The sequence below is a fragment of the Chelonoidis abingdonii genome, chromosome 20, assembly GCF_003597395.2.
Source record: "Chelonoidis abingdonii isolate Lonesome George chromosome 20, CheloAbing_2.0, whole genome shotgun sequence".
NCBI classification, from domain to species: Eukaryota; Metazoa; Chordata; order Testudines; family Testudinidae; genus Chelonoidis; species Chelonoidis abingdonii.
Window position 1 is genome coordinate 21,714,035 of NC_133788.1, and position 18,251 is coordinate 21,732,285.

At 44.6% G+C, this 18,251-nt stretch overlaps 1 protein-coding gene across 5 annotated transcripts in view; it reads right to left on the reverse strand.

Annotated features, from left to right (window-relative positions):
• The window catches only part of SPECC1 (sperm antigen with calponin homology and coiled-coil domains 1), a 168,664-nt gene that overhangs the window by 77,936 nt on the left and 72,477 nt on the right, over positions 1–18,251 (reverse strand). For all 5 annotated transcript variants that reach the window (XM_032784138.2, XM_032784148.2, XM_032784169.2 and 2 more), the window contains 4 exons: positions 9,368–10,941; positions 6,543–6,750; positions 5,809–5,882; positions 4,276–4,454 (listed from right to left, as the gene is read on the reverse strand). In XM_032784138.2, the coding sequence (XP_032640029.1) occupies positions 4,276–4,454; positions 5,809–5,882; positions 6,543–6,750; positions 9,368–10,941 (2,035 nt within the window). The remainder of the gene's footprint in view (positions 1–4,275; positions 4,455–5,808; positions 5,883–6,542; positions 6,751–9,367; positions 10,942–18,251) is intronic.

Here is an 18,251-nt window from a genome sequence, read left to right on the forward strand (position 1 = left end):
TCTTTGGAAGCTGCATTTCTCCAATGGAGCTTAAAATCAGACAGGAAACTTTACGGGGGATCGTCTGACATTCTGCTTAATGTACAGCTGCTCAGTTTTAGCAAATGTGAGGGATATTTTACAGATCTTGTTTACGTGTCACATGCGCCAGACTGGTCCTGCTAGTACCTAGCATGTGTTACAAGTCACTGCAAGGAATAGAATTCAGTGTTGGTTTTGGCCAGTGGTCCTTGGGGACTTTGACTGGAGCAATATTGAGTTCACCCCAGGAATTTCAGGTAAAAGAGGATGTGTTGCTGGGCATGAACAGTGGCCCAAGGAATGTGAGGGTAATTTGGATGTAACACCAGTTCGCAGCAGTAGCCCCACAGACTTCATGGACTGGTTTAATGAAGAATCAGTACAAGTTTTAAAAATTTCACTGCCAGCTGTTTTAGGGTCCAATTTAGAATGGCTTCTCTGGCTCCTACATGCCATTCTGTGTTGCAGTTCTGGCTAGAATGACCTATGCTGGGACAGATTTGAATGGGGATCACTCAGTTACACCAAGAGGGGAACAGATGCAGAAACTTTCACTAGTGAGGATATGACTCTCAGCTCAGCACCTGCCCTTTGAAGAGAATTTATGTTGTCCACTGCAGAATGTATTTCAGGTTCCATGTCCAAAGTAGTACAACAAGGAAGCTAGACAGACAGACAGGCGAACAGAGACAACCATATATATATATATATAAAGCATAGCACAGAATTGACTTCTTAATTAAAAGCATGTAATTGGGGAATTGACTTAGACTCAAATTTCTTTTCCTGCCTTGGCTGGAAGCTCCTATCATGCCCACAGCAGGCATGGTAGCCTGTCTGACTCTCTCCTTCTGGAAATGTCTGCATGTATGAATTACAGGGATCTGGTTTTAACAGGAGCATACTTGACTGAGGCTCTGATACACCTCACCCCGAGAGCTTTAACAATGCAGCCACATTCCAAATCCTTGGGAGATAACAGCCTACTTCTGAAACAAACAAGCCTTCTCCTACCATACCTTTACATTCAAAGTTACTTCTTTCTTTAGATGGGAACTGAAAGACTCTGTACCTCCAATGACCTCCCTTGACTCTCATGGTTACAACAGGACTAAGGTCTTAAGTAGGCCAGGGAGGAAAGCTGGTGGAATTTTTCAAATAGTTTATTCATCAAGAAATGCAGTTTCAGTTGATCCGAAACTATTTGCAAATACAATAAGAATTCACCAAATAGTTTTGGTAAAAATGTTCATTTTTGGGCCTTAGACACCATTCCAAAACCAACCAGAGGAAGAGGAAATGCTGGGGAACTGCCCACCTTATAAGCTTATGCCCAGCGGTTAGGGCACTCAGCTGGGATATGGAGGACCCAGGTTCAATTTCTCACTGCCTGGTGAGGAGCAGGGCTCTGAACTTGGATCTCCTGCATTGCAGGAGAGAGTGCCCAAACCACTGGTCTCCTCGGTCTCTCTTGTTGAAACTGTTTCACTGTGTATAAATGATCCAGTAGTTATCGGAGCAGGAACTTGAGCTTGAGTCTTTCATCTCCCAGGTGAGTGCCATAACCACCAGGTACAGAGATATTCTCACTCTTTCTCGGCAGCCCAATGACTATTAAAGTACAACAGCCTCAGCATGAGATGGCGTACAGCAGCATGGCTCTGGCGCCAGAGCTCTGCGGGCATAACCCCATAGTGGACTCAGCCCATGCTGATGGAAGGGGTTTTTCCACTGGCACAGGCCCACCTCCTGAGCGAGCTCTGCAGAAGCACTGACACCTAGCTATATCTTCCCTTGGGGGCCAGGGTTGGCATAACTACATCAATCAGGGGGTGGAGTTTTTCACACCTCTCAGGGATTTAGCTATGTCAGCCTAAACATTAAGTGTAGATTAGGCCTGAGAGAGACCTGACCCAGAATATCCCACAGTCCAGCGGTTAGGACACTCCCTTGCAATGGGGGAGATATAAATTCCAAAGCCTGCTCCATATCAGGCAGAGGGAAGAAGTGAACCCTGGCCCTGGCAGGCATAGGGAGTGCCCCTACCATTGAGCTAAAGGCAATAAGGAACACAGCACCACCTTCACCATCTCTTCCTCCTCTGTTCTGTGAATCTAGCATTTCTCCTCCTTTGCTTTTATTTTTAAAGCGTGCCTGGAAATGGAACATTTCATTTGATAACAATTCTGGTTGAGATCGACTTTTCAATTTTCTGTTTTGGTGAAAGTGAAACTGAGGTTTTTTGGTTTTATGTTTTGTTTTCATTGTTTGTAACTTCCAGAGAACTGAAACATCAGTTGTTCACCCAGCTTTAACTGGAAGCTGTGTTCCTCATCCTGCTCTCAGCATCTGTAATGCCATCAGCACTAGCAATGGAAACACAGAGCGCAGAATGAGAATCTTGGCTGATAATTTGATCGTCTCCCTTTTGTTTTAAAAATGTATTCGCTGGTAGCTTTTCATTCCACACATATCAGGGACCCGATTAACGAAACTTGGATCTTAAAACACATTCTTTTAAAAAACATTTCTGCTTATTTAAGGCAGGAATTGTGATTCACTCTCCCTCACAAAGCCTTCCCTGACCCCTTGCCACTCCCATCCCATCCCTTCTGCGCAATGGCTACTCCGGAAGCTACTGCATGGTAAATATTGAGACAATATGAGCAGTACAAACTTCACTGCATTACCCCTGAAAGAACTGGCAGAACTCATTGTATTACAATGGCTGCCACATTCAGTTTCCATGGCCTTACTGGGGGAGAGAGATTCAGGGGGGTGTAGGGAAGCAGGGCAAACTTGGCACGTTTTTGGTAAGTAACTTCCTTCCCTACCTCCCTTAGCTGTGCAGCTCTCTTTTCATTGGCTCTGTACAGATATAACCTCTGCAGCCCTGAATCTGCCTGTGCCAGTGCATTAGCAGCATGTGGTACTGCCCTCTTTATAAATCTCAGCCCTCTTTCCTACACCTTCATTTCCAACGTTCCTTCAGTTCCGTTCTGTAATTGTACTACTAAGCATTATAAAACTTTTTGGAATGAAAGATGCTTCACAAAATACCTTGCACAGCATGAAAACCCTGATACAAGGCCCTGAGCTGCTTCCAACTCCTACTGCATAACTCACACCTGGCCCTTACATGCAAAGTGGTTGCCTCCTCGAGAGTGAGCACAGTGTGTACTGCTCACAGAACCTGTGGCATATCTCTCGATTATTTTAAAGTCCATGTGATAATCCAAGGGTTAAGGGGGAAGATTAACTTGAATCTAGCAACACTGAAGCCCATGAGACTATCCCAACTGTACAGCTCTGTCTCATCTTACGTGGGGGTTCCATTCCACGGTTAGCGTGTAAAGCGAAAACCGCGTATAGTCAAAATTACATTGATTTGAATGGCGGGTGGAATCACCCGCACTACAGAAATAGTATTTAAATTGTTATTTTTCTTTTCTTTTTTTTTTGCCGACCGCGTAAAGCTGAAATCGCGCATCTTAAATGCGCGTAAGATGCGACAGACCTGTACCTTAAATGTTCTTACAACATAAAATTACTTCTGGGTGAAATGTTAACTTTCACAGAGGGATCAGACTCAGATCATTCTACTAAGCTCAAAACTGGGAAACAGGAGAGAGGATCACCATCAAGGGCTTGCTGCCCAGGGTGAGGATTTCCCAATATTCTCATCAACCATTCAGTCAGCATGTACTGGACTTGCGGAATACAAACGTCCAGCAAGTCCCTATTTTTGCCTACAACAGTGCAGCCCAGGTTTTCATCTCAAAATAGGCAGCTAATTTTCAGCTTGTCCCATGAGATATGTTTAGTCATCCTAGCGTCATTGAAAAACAGCAAGGGGCTTAACCCAACTGTGCAGTCAGTTATGGAGGCAATAATACATTGCTCAATAGAATCCAAAGGACAAAGCTGCAGGATAAATACTGGTGACCACTCTTATTTAATCATATTCATCTGTGTATAAAGATCATTGTCATCCAGACAAACAGCTGAAAACCTTAGGGCATCTAGTCATTAGTTAACCCTTACAAAGCCTAAACTCGTGGCCCAGTTGGGGGAACTGGAGAGCACCTAAGACAGACAAAACCAGAGACAACTTAAAAGAAGACAAAACCTGCCAGAGGGATTAAAACCAGACAACATACACATCTCGGTCAATGCAAAGTTAGAGGCAAAGCACCGTCTGCATGCACATTAGCTGCCATAGAGACAAGGACGTGGCCCTTGTGAGCGACTGACCTGCTGCTGCCCTGCAGTTCCTCCAGCTCCTTCTGCAGCTTGGCACTTTTCTCCTCTTCCTCCTGGAGCTTCCTCTTCACCACCCGCAGCTCCTGCTGAGCCTCACACTTGATATCATTGGCTACCACCACTGCAGTCTGTAGGTCAGCTTGAAAACGCCTCCACTCCTCTGCATCTTCCTAGAAAGGGCAAGTACAAATACGGGCTGAGCACTGTGGGGACTGTCCCTACTAGAAATGGCCACATCACACATTGCAAATCTCTTTCTCAGTGATCACTGATCACTTTTGTTTTGTGTGTCAGAGTTTCATGATGATGCTGAGATCGCAACAGATATGTGTCATTTGGTAATGACAGGATTGTCCCAAAAAACTGACACTAATTTGTGTTACCTTTTCCATCTGAAAAAGTAATCAGAGTACTTATTACCATTATCCACTTATCTAACAATCTTAGGGTTGCGATAGCACTGGTGAGCACATATTGCTGTGGAAAGATGAGCTCCTTTCTGCTTCATGTCCCATCATCAGCTATACAGCACTGGCCATCCCAAAGCAGGGGAAGTTCATGGAGAAAGAAGCACAAGTGTCTAGGAGACCCTGGACTAAACCACTGCAAATTACAGGAGACTCATCCTATTCCTCAGCTCCCTCATTGACTGCCACACCTGCTTCCTCTTCTTTGGGGAGAAAGGAACTGAATAAAGCAGAAAGGATGTGCTCTGATATTCAGGTATCAGATGGAGTTGGCATTCCAGCATTTTTGGTTTGTGCATATATTCACTCTGGAAATCACAGCCAGAGACGAAGGGCTAGATCTCAACATAAATGTCCTAGTGATATCAGTAGGACATCTGCATGTGGACTGATGGCCTGGGATGGTTTTTTATATGGAACACAGACACTTGGACAGAAACACATCTTCTTTAGGTCAGTAACAGAACTTTAGCAAGCTTGTTCTATCAGCAGCAGCAAATGGGCTTTGCCTGCTGTGATGGTCAGTAGCACAGTTATTTAAAAACTTTTCTCTGTATATTAGTTAGTTAATATTTGTACATAGCTTTGAAATGTAATGTGCTACCTAGGTGCCAAGGATTATTACTTGCTTGTAGGATATGTGTTTCTTAGATGCTAATGAAACAGGCAGATCTTCTGGGCCTGTTAAATGTTGCTTCACATGGGCATCGAGGCCTGCATCAGATATAGACGTGGGCTCATTAATCCTGGTCTGGCAGAGGCTTATGGGATCTAAAAAGAGACTGATGCCTCTAAACAATAAATGTATTGCCAGGTGCAGCCCAGCCAAGCAGTGACACTGCTACCAGATCAGCCAGGATTGTACTTTTCCTCTCAGACAAAGAGAAAGTCAAACTCCGCTGAGAGTGACTGGGAGGAAAAGGGGGGGCCTTTTTTAAGATGTTTTGATAGCCGGGAGATGAGTCTTCTGAAATGAAATGTGGTGCCTGGCTCAAAGCCAGCATTCAGATGAAAACTCATCTGCTGCCTTCATCATGCTGAGGAATCTGATCATCACCTTTATCTGCTTAGTCAGACCCTTCAGCTGCCTCTCCAGATCCAGCTTGTGCTCTTCTAGATTCATCACGTTACCTGTAAATAGTCAAGATGGGGAAAACTATTAGAGACGTGATGCCCAGGGTGAAGAGTGGGTGAGGTAGAGTGAAGCAGCATCCTTGATGATACCCATGGTAAAAGCCATTACTGAACCGAACTCTTGTCTAGAAGACAGTGGATTTAACAGTCAGAAACAGCCTTACATTGAATAACCATGTTCTGGGCTTTGTCTCAGATATGGAAGCTTATAGGACTGTATACACATTACATATTCATTGGGGTTCCCAACTCTAGATAAGAAGTTTAGAAAGTGAAATGTGCAACTCACACCAGCAGGTGGCACTTTTCCATTCCCATAACCACCACCGCCACCTAGCTCTTATATAGCCCATATCACTAGATACTGAAATATTTTACAAAGACAATAAACCCAGTTTAAAAGCCAACATCTGGACATGGGCAATATTCCATTCAGCTGAAGGATAGAGAGTTTGGAGATCTTCATTACTATTATTTCTACATTGCCACACGTACGTGTAGTGCTTTATACACAATAAACACACAAGTCCCTGCCCCGTGCAGACGGCAGTCTACACTGATGAACCTGATCGAAGTGGGAATTATTCTAGACACCCTCCCTTCCCTGCACTGCTGCAGGCTGTGCCTCAGCCTTGGCTCTGGGCCTGCTCCACCTACTCTCCAGGTCACTGATGAGCTGGTTGTTGTGCAGTTTGATAGCACGTTGCTGCTCCACCTGGTCCTCCAGCTCAAAGATGGTCTCCTTCAGGTTTTTGATCTCAGACTCATTCTCAGAAGTTTTCTCCTGCAGCTTCAGGCTGGTTCTGCTCAACTGTTCAGCCTGTCGGTCATATAACTCCTTCAGCTGACCACATTCCTTCTCCACCTGGAAGAAAGGAAAGAAAGCTGGAAGTCTGAGCTCACTGACAATAAGACAGACTTTAATGGGTGATCCATGCACTTAACAGGATTGGCCCAACATTCTAGGCACTGCACACACTCAGGAGTTCCAATGGATCTGACAGTGAGCTCCAGGAACTGTGCATGAGCTGTGGTTTGTCAACACTCTGTTCACAACAGAAAGGTAATAATAGGAGGGGAAGGAGAGGAAATTAAGTCTGCTAGATGAGAGAGAAATTACAATTCTCAATCAATCACTGCAGCCAAGGTATAGAGCAATGCCTCCTCTTGAAAGTTCAAAGCCTCTAGCCATTCCATTGCTATGCCACATTAGGGGAGTGATACAGCTAGCTGGGGCCTAGAAGCAGACCCGTTAGTCTACATTAACCATTTCACTGCTGCCTCATTATGGCATTTGCAGTGGATTGCCAGGATATACGTGGTAGATCTGGCTGCTCCAGAGTAAGTGCACTTCCCAGAGATACTGTGTCAGGAATCACTAAAGATGTGAATGCACTGCAGTTCAGCTGATCAGTTTAGGCACAAAGATCAACAGCAGTGCTTCCAAGGACAAGGGAACTGCAAGCCTCTCTGAGTAGAAAACAGGGTTCTGGAAAACTGACGCACATGCTGCCAGTTCTGTGGACAGAACTGGCAGAGCTTGGCTACAGGGAAGCCTTAGAGAAGCCTGTGGTCTTGTCTGGGTGTCACAAATGGCAAAACCACCTAATTCAATGGAAGGGAAGAGTAAAAAGGAGGAAATTTGTGGTTTAAAAATCAAGCAATAAAAAAACCCAATACAAATTAACTGCAGAATCAGAGCATTCAGCAGTTTTTCATTTATTCTTCATAAAGAGCAGCCCCAGTGAACACGCCAAAGCATTAGGGAGTCTCCCCTACTGTATTTCATTTGCTGTGGTCACCTATTCCAGCTGAAAAGACGTCTGGATTTCCTAAATCACTCAAACCGTAGAGGTGCTTTTTGGCAACTTTCACTTCCTCTCCAACTAGTCAGTTTCGCAGTTCTTCCCCACAATCCCCTCCCCTGGCCAGGAACCATGGCAGACACTGGTGCTCTCTCTGCAGTGGTGGACATTAATCAGAGACTTGCATTATAGTTACACTTGCTCTGTGACACCCAGCAGTGCAGCTACACTCTGAACACCTGGGCTCAGATGGAAAATAGAATCAGTAATGAGTCAGAATTGCTGGGGACTGAGGATAAGGGGAAGAAGTTACAAACTACAGAACTTGGAGAGGGAAAACTGCTCTAAAACAAATTGTTTCTGTAACCATTCAATACTTGAATGCACAGCACTTGATTTCAGTTTTGTAAAACATCACACATGACATGCATTGAAAGAATTAGTCTGGAATCCCAAACACTGCACTAATAATGTCAGTTAGGGTCAGCTTTACAACAGTTTAACAACATATGAGACTTGCGGGTGAGGGGGGGAGGGAAGAAGAGATGGGCAGTGCAGGGGACACTATTTTCTGCCGTGCAGCAGGAAGGACTCAGTTTATCTAACAGGACTTTTCTATCTCCATCAATTGTCATACCGAGACAACTTGGGATCCTTGCCCCATGTTAGTGGAGCCATGGATTCAGATCAGCAGGCTATATGTTAATTCCCGCAAGGCAAGGTGCTAGATACACCACTGCTATGTTGCCAGATACTATTCAGGACCACTACTTTACTCTTCCCTGGAAAGCCCTTTACCTCATCTTTCACCACTCAAGCACCCTGAAAGGCAGAGGAGATATACTGTCTTGGATGAAATCATACAAAGTCAAAGTAAAAGTCAAACAGAGACCTTCCATGAGTAGGACCATACTAATTAAAAATGGAAATGACCAATCAGACCATCGAGTCAATTTCTCTACCAGGCAGGATTTAGTCCTCAAACAGTTTTAGCCAAAAGCATATAAAATTGCTAATGTGCTAGCTGATACTTCATATCTGAATTCAGTAGGATGGTCCAATATTATCATATTCATGTTTTTACAAAATCTCATTTTGGGCTTGATCTTGCATCATTTTGAGTCAACTGACTTGAAGCCATTGACTTTAATGTATGCAAGATCAGACCCTTTGTGTTCTCATGTCCGTAACACTGGTAGGACCAGTCATTTGATTCACTACTTGGTAAACCAACTGGTTCCATGATTCAGCCTGACTTCAAAATTTGCTGTTCACTAACCATCAGTAATTTAGTTCTCTGAGTACAGAAACCTGATAATAGGAATTCATGCTTGTTCAATCAGGAAAGACTCAATATCATGTGACCCATGAATCCAATCAAAACTAACTAGTGTAACTCAAATTTCAAATCTTGAGTACTCTCAGTGAACTGCTCATAAATGATCTAGAGACCAGGAATTAGTCTCCAAATAATTCTGAGTGAATACATTTGCAAAAATCCTACATTATCTGCACATTTGTCAAAGGAAAAACTTAATGAATTAGATTATTCACTATGAATTATTCACTCAGCTCTACTTCATTACTGGTCTTTGTCTCATGAAGAAACCACTGTATTGGTTGGTAGGGGAGGGCGAGCATACTGTGGGACTGAATGTGAATCTATTTTTGTCTTACCTTGGCCAGTAGACCCTGGACATGTTTTACTTCGCTGTTTGCCTTCAGCAGCTCTTGTCTGAGCTCTGTACAAGCTAGTTCTAAATGATCCTTCTCTGCATGAGCCACTTTCAACATCTCTTGCACCTCAGAATTGTCAGAAGTACATCCCATTGCATTGATCTCTGCCGCTTTTTGTTTCTCACTGTCTAACTGAGTTTTGAGAGATCCATTTTCAATCTTCAGGCCTTCTAAAGCAACTTTACAGTCCTCTAGAGACTTTGCAACCATGCTGCTGTTCTGTCGTTCCATTTCTAAAAGCCCACCTAACTTCTCATTTTCCTCTCTCAGGCCCTTGATCACCTCTTGAGCATCTTGGTGCTCCCTTTCTAAGCTCCGTAGGCTGCTGGATAATTGTTGCTGAATGTTGAGCAGCTTCTCTCTTTCAAACTGTGCTTTCTCAAGCAATTCTGTGCACTTCTGCTCCAGTTCAAGGATTTTCCCCTCCAGAATTTTAGTTTCTTCATTCTTGGATCGCTCTTGTAGGAGAGTCATCAACTTTTCTTTTTCTTGACTAAGCTGTTCTGCTCTCTCTTTGTGCTGATGAAAGGAGGTCTCCAGCAGAGCTTTCTCTTCCACTAGCTTCTCGTTTTCTGCTGTCAGCTCCTGCACCATTTGCTGCTGGTCTGACAGCTCCTGCAAAGTGGCTTGAAGCTCTTCTGCTGTGCTGTGGTGGTTTTCTTCCATTTTTTGTATCTTCTCCGTCAGGGAGGCCACAGAAAGGTCACTAATGTTGTTCGGAGAACTCCCTGTGGTGGAGCATCTGGAACCCTTGAAGGGGTTGCTGTTGGAGGAGGTTGGCCTAGAAGGTACATCTGCTATATGTTCAAAATCGGATGCATCAGGTGACAAGGAGGCTTTAGTCACATCACTGCTAGAAGAACCTGACTTTCGCACTGCTTCTCCATTCATACGCTGTCTGGGCTCATCTGGTTCACCTCTCAGTAGATTTTTTGTTGGGCTTCCAAAACTTGATTCTTGAGTGACTGGGGTTGTGAAGCTGCTGTCACCCCCGCTGCTCGTTGTTGTGTCCGAGAGAGGAGAGTGCTCTAGATAAATCAATTTCTCCTTCAAAACCCAGTTTTCTTCCACCAGGCTAGCAAGCTCTTTTTGAAAAGTCCTGTTCTTTTCTTGAAGAGTCTGTATTAATGGGTCTATGTCACCAGGTGATAATGGTAATGTTTCTAAATTTTGGTCTGAAGCACCAATCCCTTCAGAGTTAACTGACCCTTTGTGTTTGCATTTCTTCAGCTCACTCCGGAGCTTGGTGATTTCAGTGTCTTTTGTCTTTGCTTCTGCCAAGAGTTCCTTAACCTGGGACTCCAGAACTGCCTTGTCCCCAGTTTCATTCTCTTGCTTGGACTTGGCAGAAGGACGTAGGTGCTTGGTAGGGGTGGGCGTGCCAGAAGAAGTTGGGCTGGGCTGAGTTTTCCTGGTGTTGGCTGGACCACGCAACACAGCTCTCTCTCTGGAGACAGTTGATGAAATTTCCCGAGGAGCTGGAATTCCTGTGCGCTTCCCTGATGAAACAATTCCTTGAAGAACGGCAGAGAGAAGAGATGAGACAAATTAGTAATTTCTTATGTGAAACAAGTCATGTGACAACAAAGTTATGGCCTATAGCTGCCATGGGAAAACACCTGGATGTCTGAATAGCTTCAGTCATGGCTGAGGGTTCACATTCCCTCCTCCTCAGGAAAGGAGCAGTCTGCCCAACTCCTTCCCACTAGGCAGCATAATCTGTAGCTGCTTCAATATATTTTTAAAGTGCAATGCCAAATTCCATTATGTTAATTGACTGACAGAAAACAATGGAGTCCTTAACTATTTTAATTATATTACGTTAACTATATTGAAATGCTTAATTAAAAACTGACTGTCAGTTTCTAGAAGAAAACCCCCACTAATCTTGGACGAGTTTCTGACTTTGGTTGTAAAACCAGGTATTACCAGCACACATGAAATTTATATATTTACATTTTAATCAATTTATAAGGAACAGTTTTAATGAGAAGGAAAATTAACCAAAGATGAGCAGACAGAGATGGCTAATGGACCAAGGATAGGTTTCTATTAGAAGAAATAAATGAGAATCCGTTTGCAAGGTAGAACTTACATTACTCTTCGACCTCGAGCCCATCTGATTAGCACTGATTCTCAGCATCTTTAATGTAGCAATAATCCACTCAGAACTCATAAAAAAGACAGATGGCACAGGGTGCTTATGATGCTGAAAGCATCCTGACCTGTTTGGCAGATGGCCTGTATTTTTTCCTGGTGTGAATGAACATTTATTTCAAGGTATTTTCTTGTGAACCACTTATTATAGAAATTAATTGCATACCTCCAATGGAAAGCTGGCAATCCCAGCTTTCCAATAATAGATTTAAGTTTTCGCCATCTTTGGTGGTGCTTCATGCTCTTAAAACCACATTATTCCAATTATACTCTTACATAGCTACTGTTGTCTTATGCTTGTTGAATAACATCCTGACCTGAGATCTAGCCAATGTGCACTGAAAAAAGGTTTAAATTCTCATGTAGAGTTAGTTAAATGGGGCCTCTGGAGCAGAGAAATTCTCACCACCGGAAACCTAAACACAAACATGAAGAAAATTCTGTTTCTGCAGGTTCTTGGAAACACAGAAAACAATATGGCTAATTCACCTAGAACTATTTAGCATTTTAAAAGCCCTACCAGCCAATGGAATGGGTGACAAGGAGACAGGAAGGAAGCTGATGCTGAAATCTTCATTTCCAGTCTAATGACAAAGTTTTACCTGTTTACAAATTCACGATATTTAAAATGGAATAGTTGAAATTCCACAAAAATTCTGGAAGTGGTGAAGTTACTGAGACCAGATCTCTGTAGTTAGGTTAGGAAAGGGAGCTCTGGGTATGGAGGCAACCCAGGGTCTGTTATGACAATTGGGCCTACAAATTTACCTGAATTGTGAGTTCCACCATAAAAGCTATGTAAAAGTTCGTAAGATGTTACCATGAGCTACAAAGACAAATGCTGATGGGAAAAGGTACAAAAAGGAGACAGAATAACTGAGTTAGTCTAAACAAAGAGGCCAAGTTAATATAATTCAAGGACTGTGTTTAAATTATGCTTGTTAAAAGATATGGAGAAGGAAGCTAACGAGCCAAAACTGGTATGTCAGATATTGGGCCTAATTGGTGGACAAAATAATGAGGGGATGGGGTATTTCACCCATCACTTCTTTTTCTGGTCTTTAAAAGGGAGATTCTGTGTGGAAGCGATGAAAGAACAGATAGATGCTACTGGAATAAGCTTCACCTCATGAGTGCCACCCCCATTGATCCTGGGACACCAGGCCTTCATCACCTTAATCCGAAGAGGTGTCATGACCAGAACAGGCCAGAAACAAATGAACCCAAATGACACTGCAATCCCTGCTGGCTCCAGCTGAATGCCAAACACCAAACTAAGATGAACTTTAACAAAAACATCACCAGCAGCAGCTCCAGCTCATCTCGACCATAGGGTTGCCACCTTTCTAATTGCTGGTAACAGGACCCCCAAGGCCTTGCCCCACCTCTTCCCCCAAGGCCCTGCACCTTCTCTGACTCTTCCCGCAATGTCCTGCCCCTATCGCTCACTCCTCTTCCCAAGCCCCACCCTCCCCAACTGCTTCCTGGATTGTCTCCATCTCACCAGGACCCTGTGCTGGGCTCTCTCTGCTCTGGGTCTGGGACAGGAGCTGCTGCAGCCTAACCAAGAGCCTGCCTTCAGGTAAGAGGTGGCCCCAGCTGAGCAGGGCCTGGCATGGGCTAATGACCCAGCGCCTCCTCCCACCCCATGGTAACTTGGCTTTTGTTGTCCGGTCAGTACATCTGACTGGACTCTTCCGGGTCCCTTCTTTGACTGGATGTTCTGGTAGAAAACTGGGCACCTGGCAACCTTAAATGGTACCTGGACACAAAAGCCAAAAACCTGTCTTCTCTTTTCCACAAAGGACAATTATTACCATCTTTAATACTATCTAAGAGACTGTCAAACACAGGAGTTTTTCCTTCTAAAACTCTCCAGCGAAAGGGAAAGGGATGTTGTCAAAATGAAAGCCTGGCTTAATACTTTACATTTCAAATGTTTTAACTGTTTTTCCTTCTTTTCTTTATCTTTAATAAAAGGTTTAAATTATTTTTAATGGTGTTTGACATGATATTCAGCAGACTGAGGTCTCTATATCATGCCCCGAACCTTCTTTAACACTGTTTAATGTTGGATAGTGGCTGGATTATGTTAACACCTTTGGCCCATTTATTCCATCTAACTTAATACAACAGTCCTCCTAATGGGCTGTCCGTCACAGGTCTCAGTCTTCACTACACTTTAGAACACAGAATCCATGGGTGCCAGAGAGAAGCATCATCGGTGCTCAGAGCCATGGAAGGGTTATCAAGGGAATGATGAAAGGAGAAGAAATGGTTTAAGGCTGGCACAGGTGGCATGACACAAGGGAACTATTACTCCTATTTTATAGGTAGAGAAACTGCGACAGGGAGGTTAAGTGACTTGCCTACGGAGAAAAAGAAAGTCAGTAGCAGCACTGGGATTAGAATTCATGGAATTCCTGACTCCTCAAGCTACCTGGCCTTGTATGACACATACTCCACAACAGAAAAGTGCTATTCCACAGAGAACATGGGTTTGATGTTTTGATATAATTTAAGAGATGTAGGAAGAAAACGTTGAATGCAGCCACACAATGCGTCACAGTGAACCAGATGCTTGCAGCAGAGGGGAGTTCTAGGATCTGTCTCTGAGTTAGTGCTAGAATCAAATACGTTTTACAGAATTTGGAAGCCTATCTCCAATGACACAAAGCTAATTCTAAGGGCAGATAACACCAAAGGGAGAGCAGACCTTAGAACTCAGTGCTTGGATCAGAAGCAGTCGGGTTGCTAGATTGCATGACTGCTGCATTACACAGCAGGCAGATTCCAAATTCACTCAAAACAATTTTCCACACACTGAGAAAGCCCCAGTGTGGCTCTTGCATTTTAGCCCTGCATGGCACCAAAGAGTTAATGACGACCACACACAGTTTGCTCAGCAGCTCTTTGGAGAATGCAATACATTTATAAACCCCCCACAAATGGGGACATCTCCTTTCGCTATATAAATGCCCTGCAGCCAGCACAATAAACACAGAGGGGACAATGAGAGAGTTGAAGAAGAGACCCCCTAAAACAGAGAGGGGACTTTGCTCCAGAGAGAGCACAGTAACAGCTCTGTGTTATGTTAAAGGCACGATAAGGCAGAAGACAAAGGCTGCAGTGTTTATGGGAAGAGATAGCAGGAATATTCTGGCTGGACTGCAGGCAGCCCACACAGCCAGGCTACATTTAGTCATCTACAGCTGGAGAAGCCAGCATGCCATGGCGGCTCTCAGTTCCCTGGTGGAAAGCACAATGCAAGCAGAGACTATGTTTTTTCCTTTCCAATTCAAAGGGCCACCGGTGGAATGCTGGATATTAGAACTCATTTTGAACACCACATTATGGGAGTACGGGCCCATTGCTTAAACCATGGGAGGCTCCCATTATGTAACCCAAGGGCTGCCACTTGCCAAGAATTGGCATTTCTGAACTGCATGCCCATTGAGAGCAGGGGAAGAACAAGGCCCTTGGTTTCTATGCACCAACACCCAAAACTGGAACGTGGGAGAAATCAAATGGTCTGTGACATGATACAAGTGTCACTTCCAGCTGCAGAAAGCTCAGTACAGTTCTTTGTGGCTGAGAGGGATAAAGACGTCCTTTGGCTCACAACTGGGGGACACAGCTGCCCACAGTGAGTGAAAGGCCTTGTTTGAACCTTGGCTGAATCTTGCACACTCAATGGGACAGTATACACATACCCTATGCATGAAGTAGATGGATGCCTGCTGCATTCATACCATATACAGCCAAGCAAACTATAAATCACACCACAGATTTCAGAGGTAAAGTATGCATTACACATGAAAACTGATGTGCTGGGCATGGCCAAGGAATGTACTGTCCTGGACTGTTACTGAACATGGGGGTTCCCACAGCCACTTTCTAACCAGAGAGATTTGGGCACGGCAGGGTGTTCAGATTATTTCAGTGTAAAGCAGGTATCAAGCAACCCACTCTTTGTGGGCTTTGTGCAAATCTGACCAAGGCAGCAGAATCATCTCTCCATCTCAGAACATGTGAGCCACAGTGAAATAGAAATGGAAAAGGCAATACTGCTTGCTGGCAGAAAGATTCCTCACCACCTCATCAGGCATCATCACTGTTGCGATCCCAGCAGCAGGACTTTGCATTAATATTCAAGATGAAGCTCAGATGGATCATTTCTTAGCCATCCAGTAGCTGAAGTTGTACGTCTGTCTGATATCCATGGTTCTGGCCGGTGTCCTACAAGCCTGGCTCCCAGATAATTTAGAGCCTGCCCTTGGACCACTCAAAGTCAGTGATGTGACCTGGTCATCAGGTCAATACATGGTGACCTTGTGTCACAACGGATGAAGCAATGCTGTCACACACTGATGCAACTTCATGGTGTGAGGAAACATCTCTAATGTCTCAGGAACAAAGTGGCAGCTCTGCTGGCTGGGCCAGCCTGACTTTCATTCCTACCAGATGATGACTGGACTTGAACATGAGTAATGGAAAAGAGACGAGGAAGTATCAAAACGAAGGCCATCTAACAAAGTGGCATGGACTTTGAATTTTATTCGACCTGTCTCATGGGTCTGTAAGGCTCCATGGGTTGCTGACTTGTTCTCTAATAAATCACAATGCAATAGCCATCTCTCAAACACCATTACAATCCCGATGGTCTCCATTATAAGGGGTCTCAGAAACAGTTCCTAATACTGCAAAACTAAGGGTTTTAGACACAAAGGAGACACCTTGGAACATAACCCAAAGGGGTGCTCAAGAGTATCATGTGTTGATTACAAAGCACTGAAGTGTGGAGCACTAAAATAAAGTTTCTCATAGCAACTAATTTCTCCCCCAGGGTGATGGAGCAGTCCAGTGGTTACAAATGGAACACCTAAGATCACTATCACATCCAGCCCACTAGTATTGCCCACCTTTGCACCCTATCTGCCCAGCATCACCCTCTAACTACCCTTCATGCTTAGCCAAGGCTGCCCTCCTTGCTCCTTAGCCACTTGGTCACCATCTCACTGCCTTGCCTTGCCTGCCAGGGTTTCTCTCTGTGCACATCTGCCCAGCCACCCCTCTCACTGCCCACCCAGCCTACAATGGGCTGGGGTCATCCCTGCACCCTCTCCAAACTGCAGATACTTCCTAAATATCCACCTTTTTCCAAACACGTAACTGACTTCACCTCACCCGGCACGCCACAGCATGCAGAGGACACCCCCTCCAAGATTTTCAGTGCCTGCAGTGCTATTCCTAGTGCTTTCATCTACTCAGAAATAACTCCAAGCATTTATATAGTAGGTTCCCTCTTCAGAGTGTTCAGCTCAGCTCTTCGAAGTGGTTAATTGCTAGTGACCCAGAGAGATGATGTGTCTTGCCCAAAATCACACAATGAGTCAGTCAGGATTAGAACCCAGGAGATCCTGGCTCCCAGCCTGAAGGTCAGTTCTCTAGTTCCCAGCACTCTGGCAATCAACATTCTCTATCTTTCAGCTCTTGCCAAAAGTGAAGTGGGACTTTAATGAGATAACAGTTGGCCCATCGTGATCGTCTTTAGCCATTTCAATCCCGCTTTTCAGGCCTGTAGTGTTTTTCCCTTAGAAGGATGTTCAGGATGGCAATTCCCAGCATACCCTCACTACATTTCACCTCTATTTTTGGGCTAAGCTCTCAACACCTATTACATGAACTCCCAAACAGGCACCTGCTCCTAGCAGAAGGAGGCTGGAATATGGAATGGAAAAGCCACAACACTCCCTGGCCCATGCTGGAACACAGACTACATAAAATCATCCCCTTGTGTAGGAGCCTGGCTTAGAAGTGAAGCCCACAAGAACTGGCAATCAGACATGGTTAGTGCTAACCATGGCAGGATGGGGCAGGAAGGAAGCATTACATCAGCCTTACTGCAGAGAGATATGCATGATGTTTCAAGGTTCAGACACAGTTCTGATTCTCTAAACTACCCCCCCACTTTCACATTCCCCCATCAGGCCCCGGGCTCTCAGCAAGCTTCTGCGTCTTTCTCCCTTCCCAGAAGTCACATTTCTCCTCCTGCACTTTTAAGATCCAACTGAGAGCATACAGCACCCCATTTCTGTTGCTGTCTTCATTGGACTGCAGAGCCCCCTGTGGAAACAACCTCATTGTCCATGCTGGGGTCCAAATTCTGCCTTAAAATGGTTTTCCTAGATTGGGCCAAGGACAGGGTGATTTGCCCCTGCCCTTTGTGCTGGTTTGTCTTTGTGTCTGGGAAGTTTGCCCTTTTTCCAATCCCTGCCTAATCCCCTTGAGGCTGCAGCTCAGTGATATCACTCATCTGATCTATTTGTGGCTCCCCTGAGGACACCCAGCCAGTCACCAAACAATGAGTAGGAAAAGGAGGAGGGAAGGCCTAAACCCTGGAGCTGGCAGGTCTAGAGCCTTCCAGCGAAGGCAAGAGAGGGAGCTTGCTGCTTTTCCACTTGCTTCCTAACTGAGACATGAAGAGTTGCCAGGGCTGGAGTTTAATTTTGGAAAATACAAACAAGTAAACATGTTCCTACATAGGCTGTGACCACAGCAGTTCTGGGCTGGGTTACATGCCATGCTTCATGGCTCCTTCCCACACATCCTGCCATTCTCCCAGGCCATATACCAGGCAGCCACCTGATGTGGTGCAAGGAAGCAG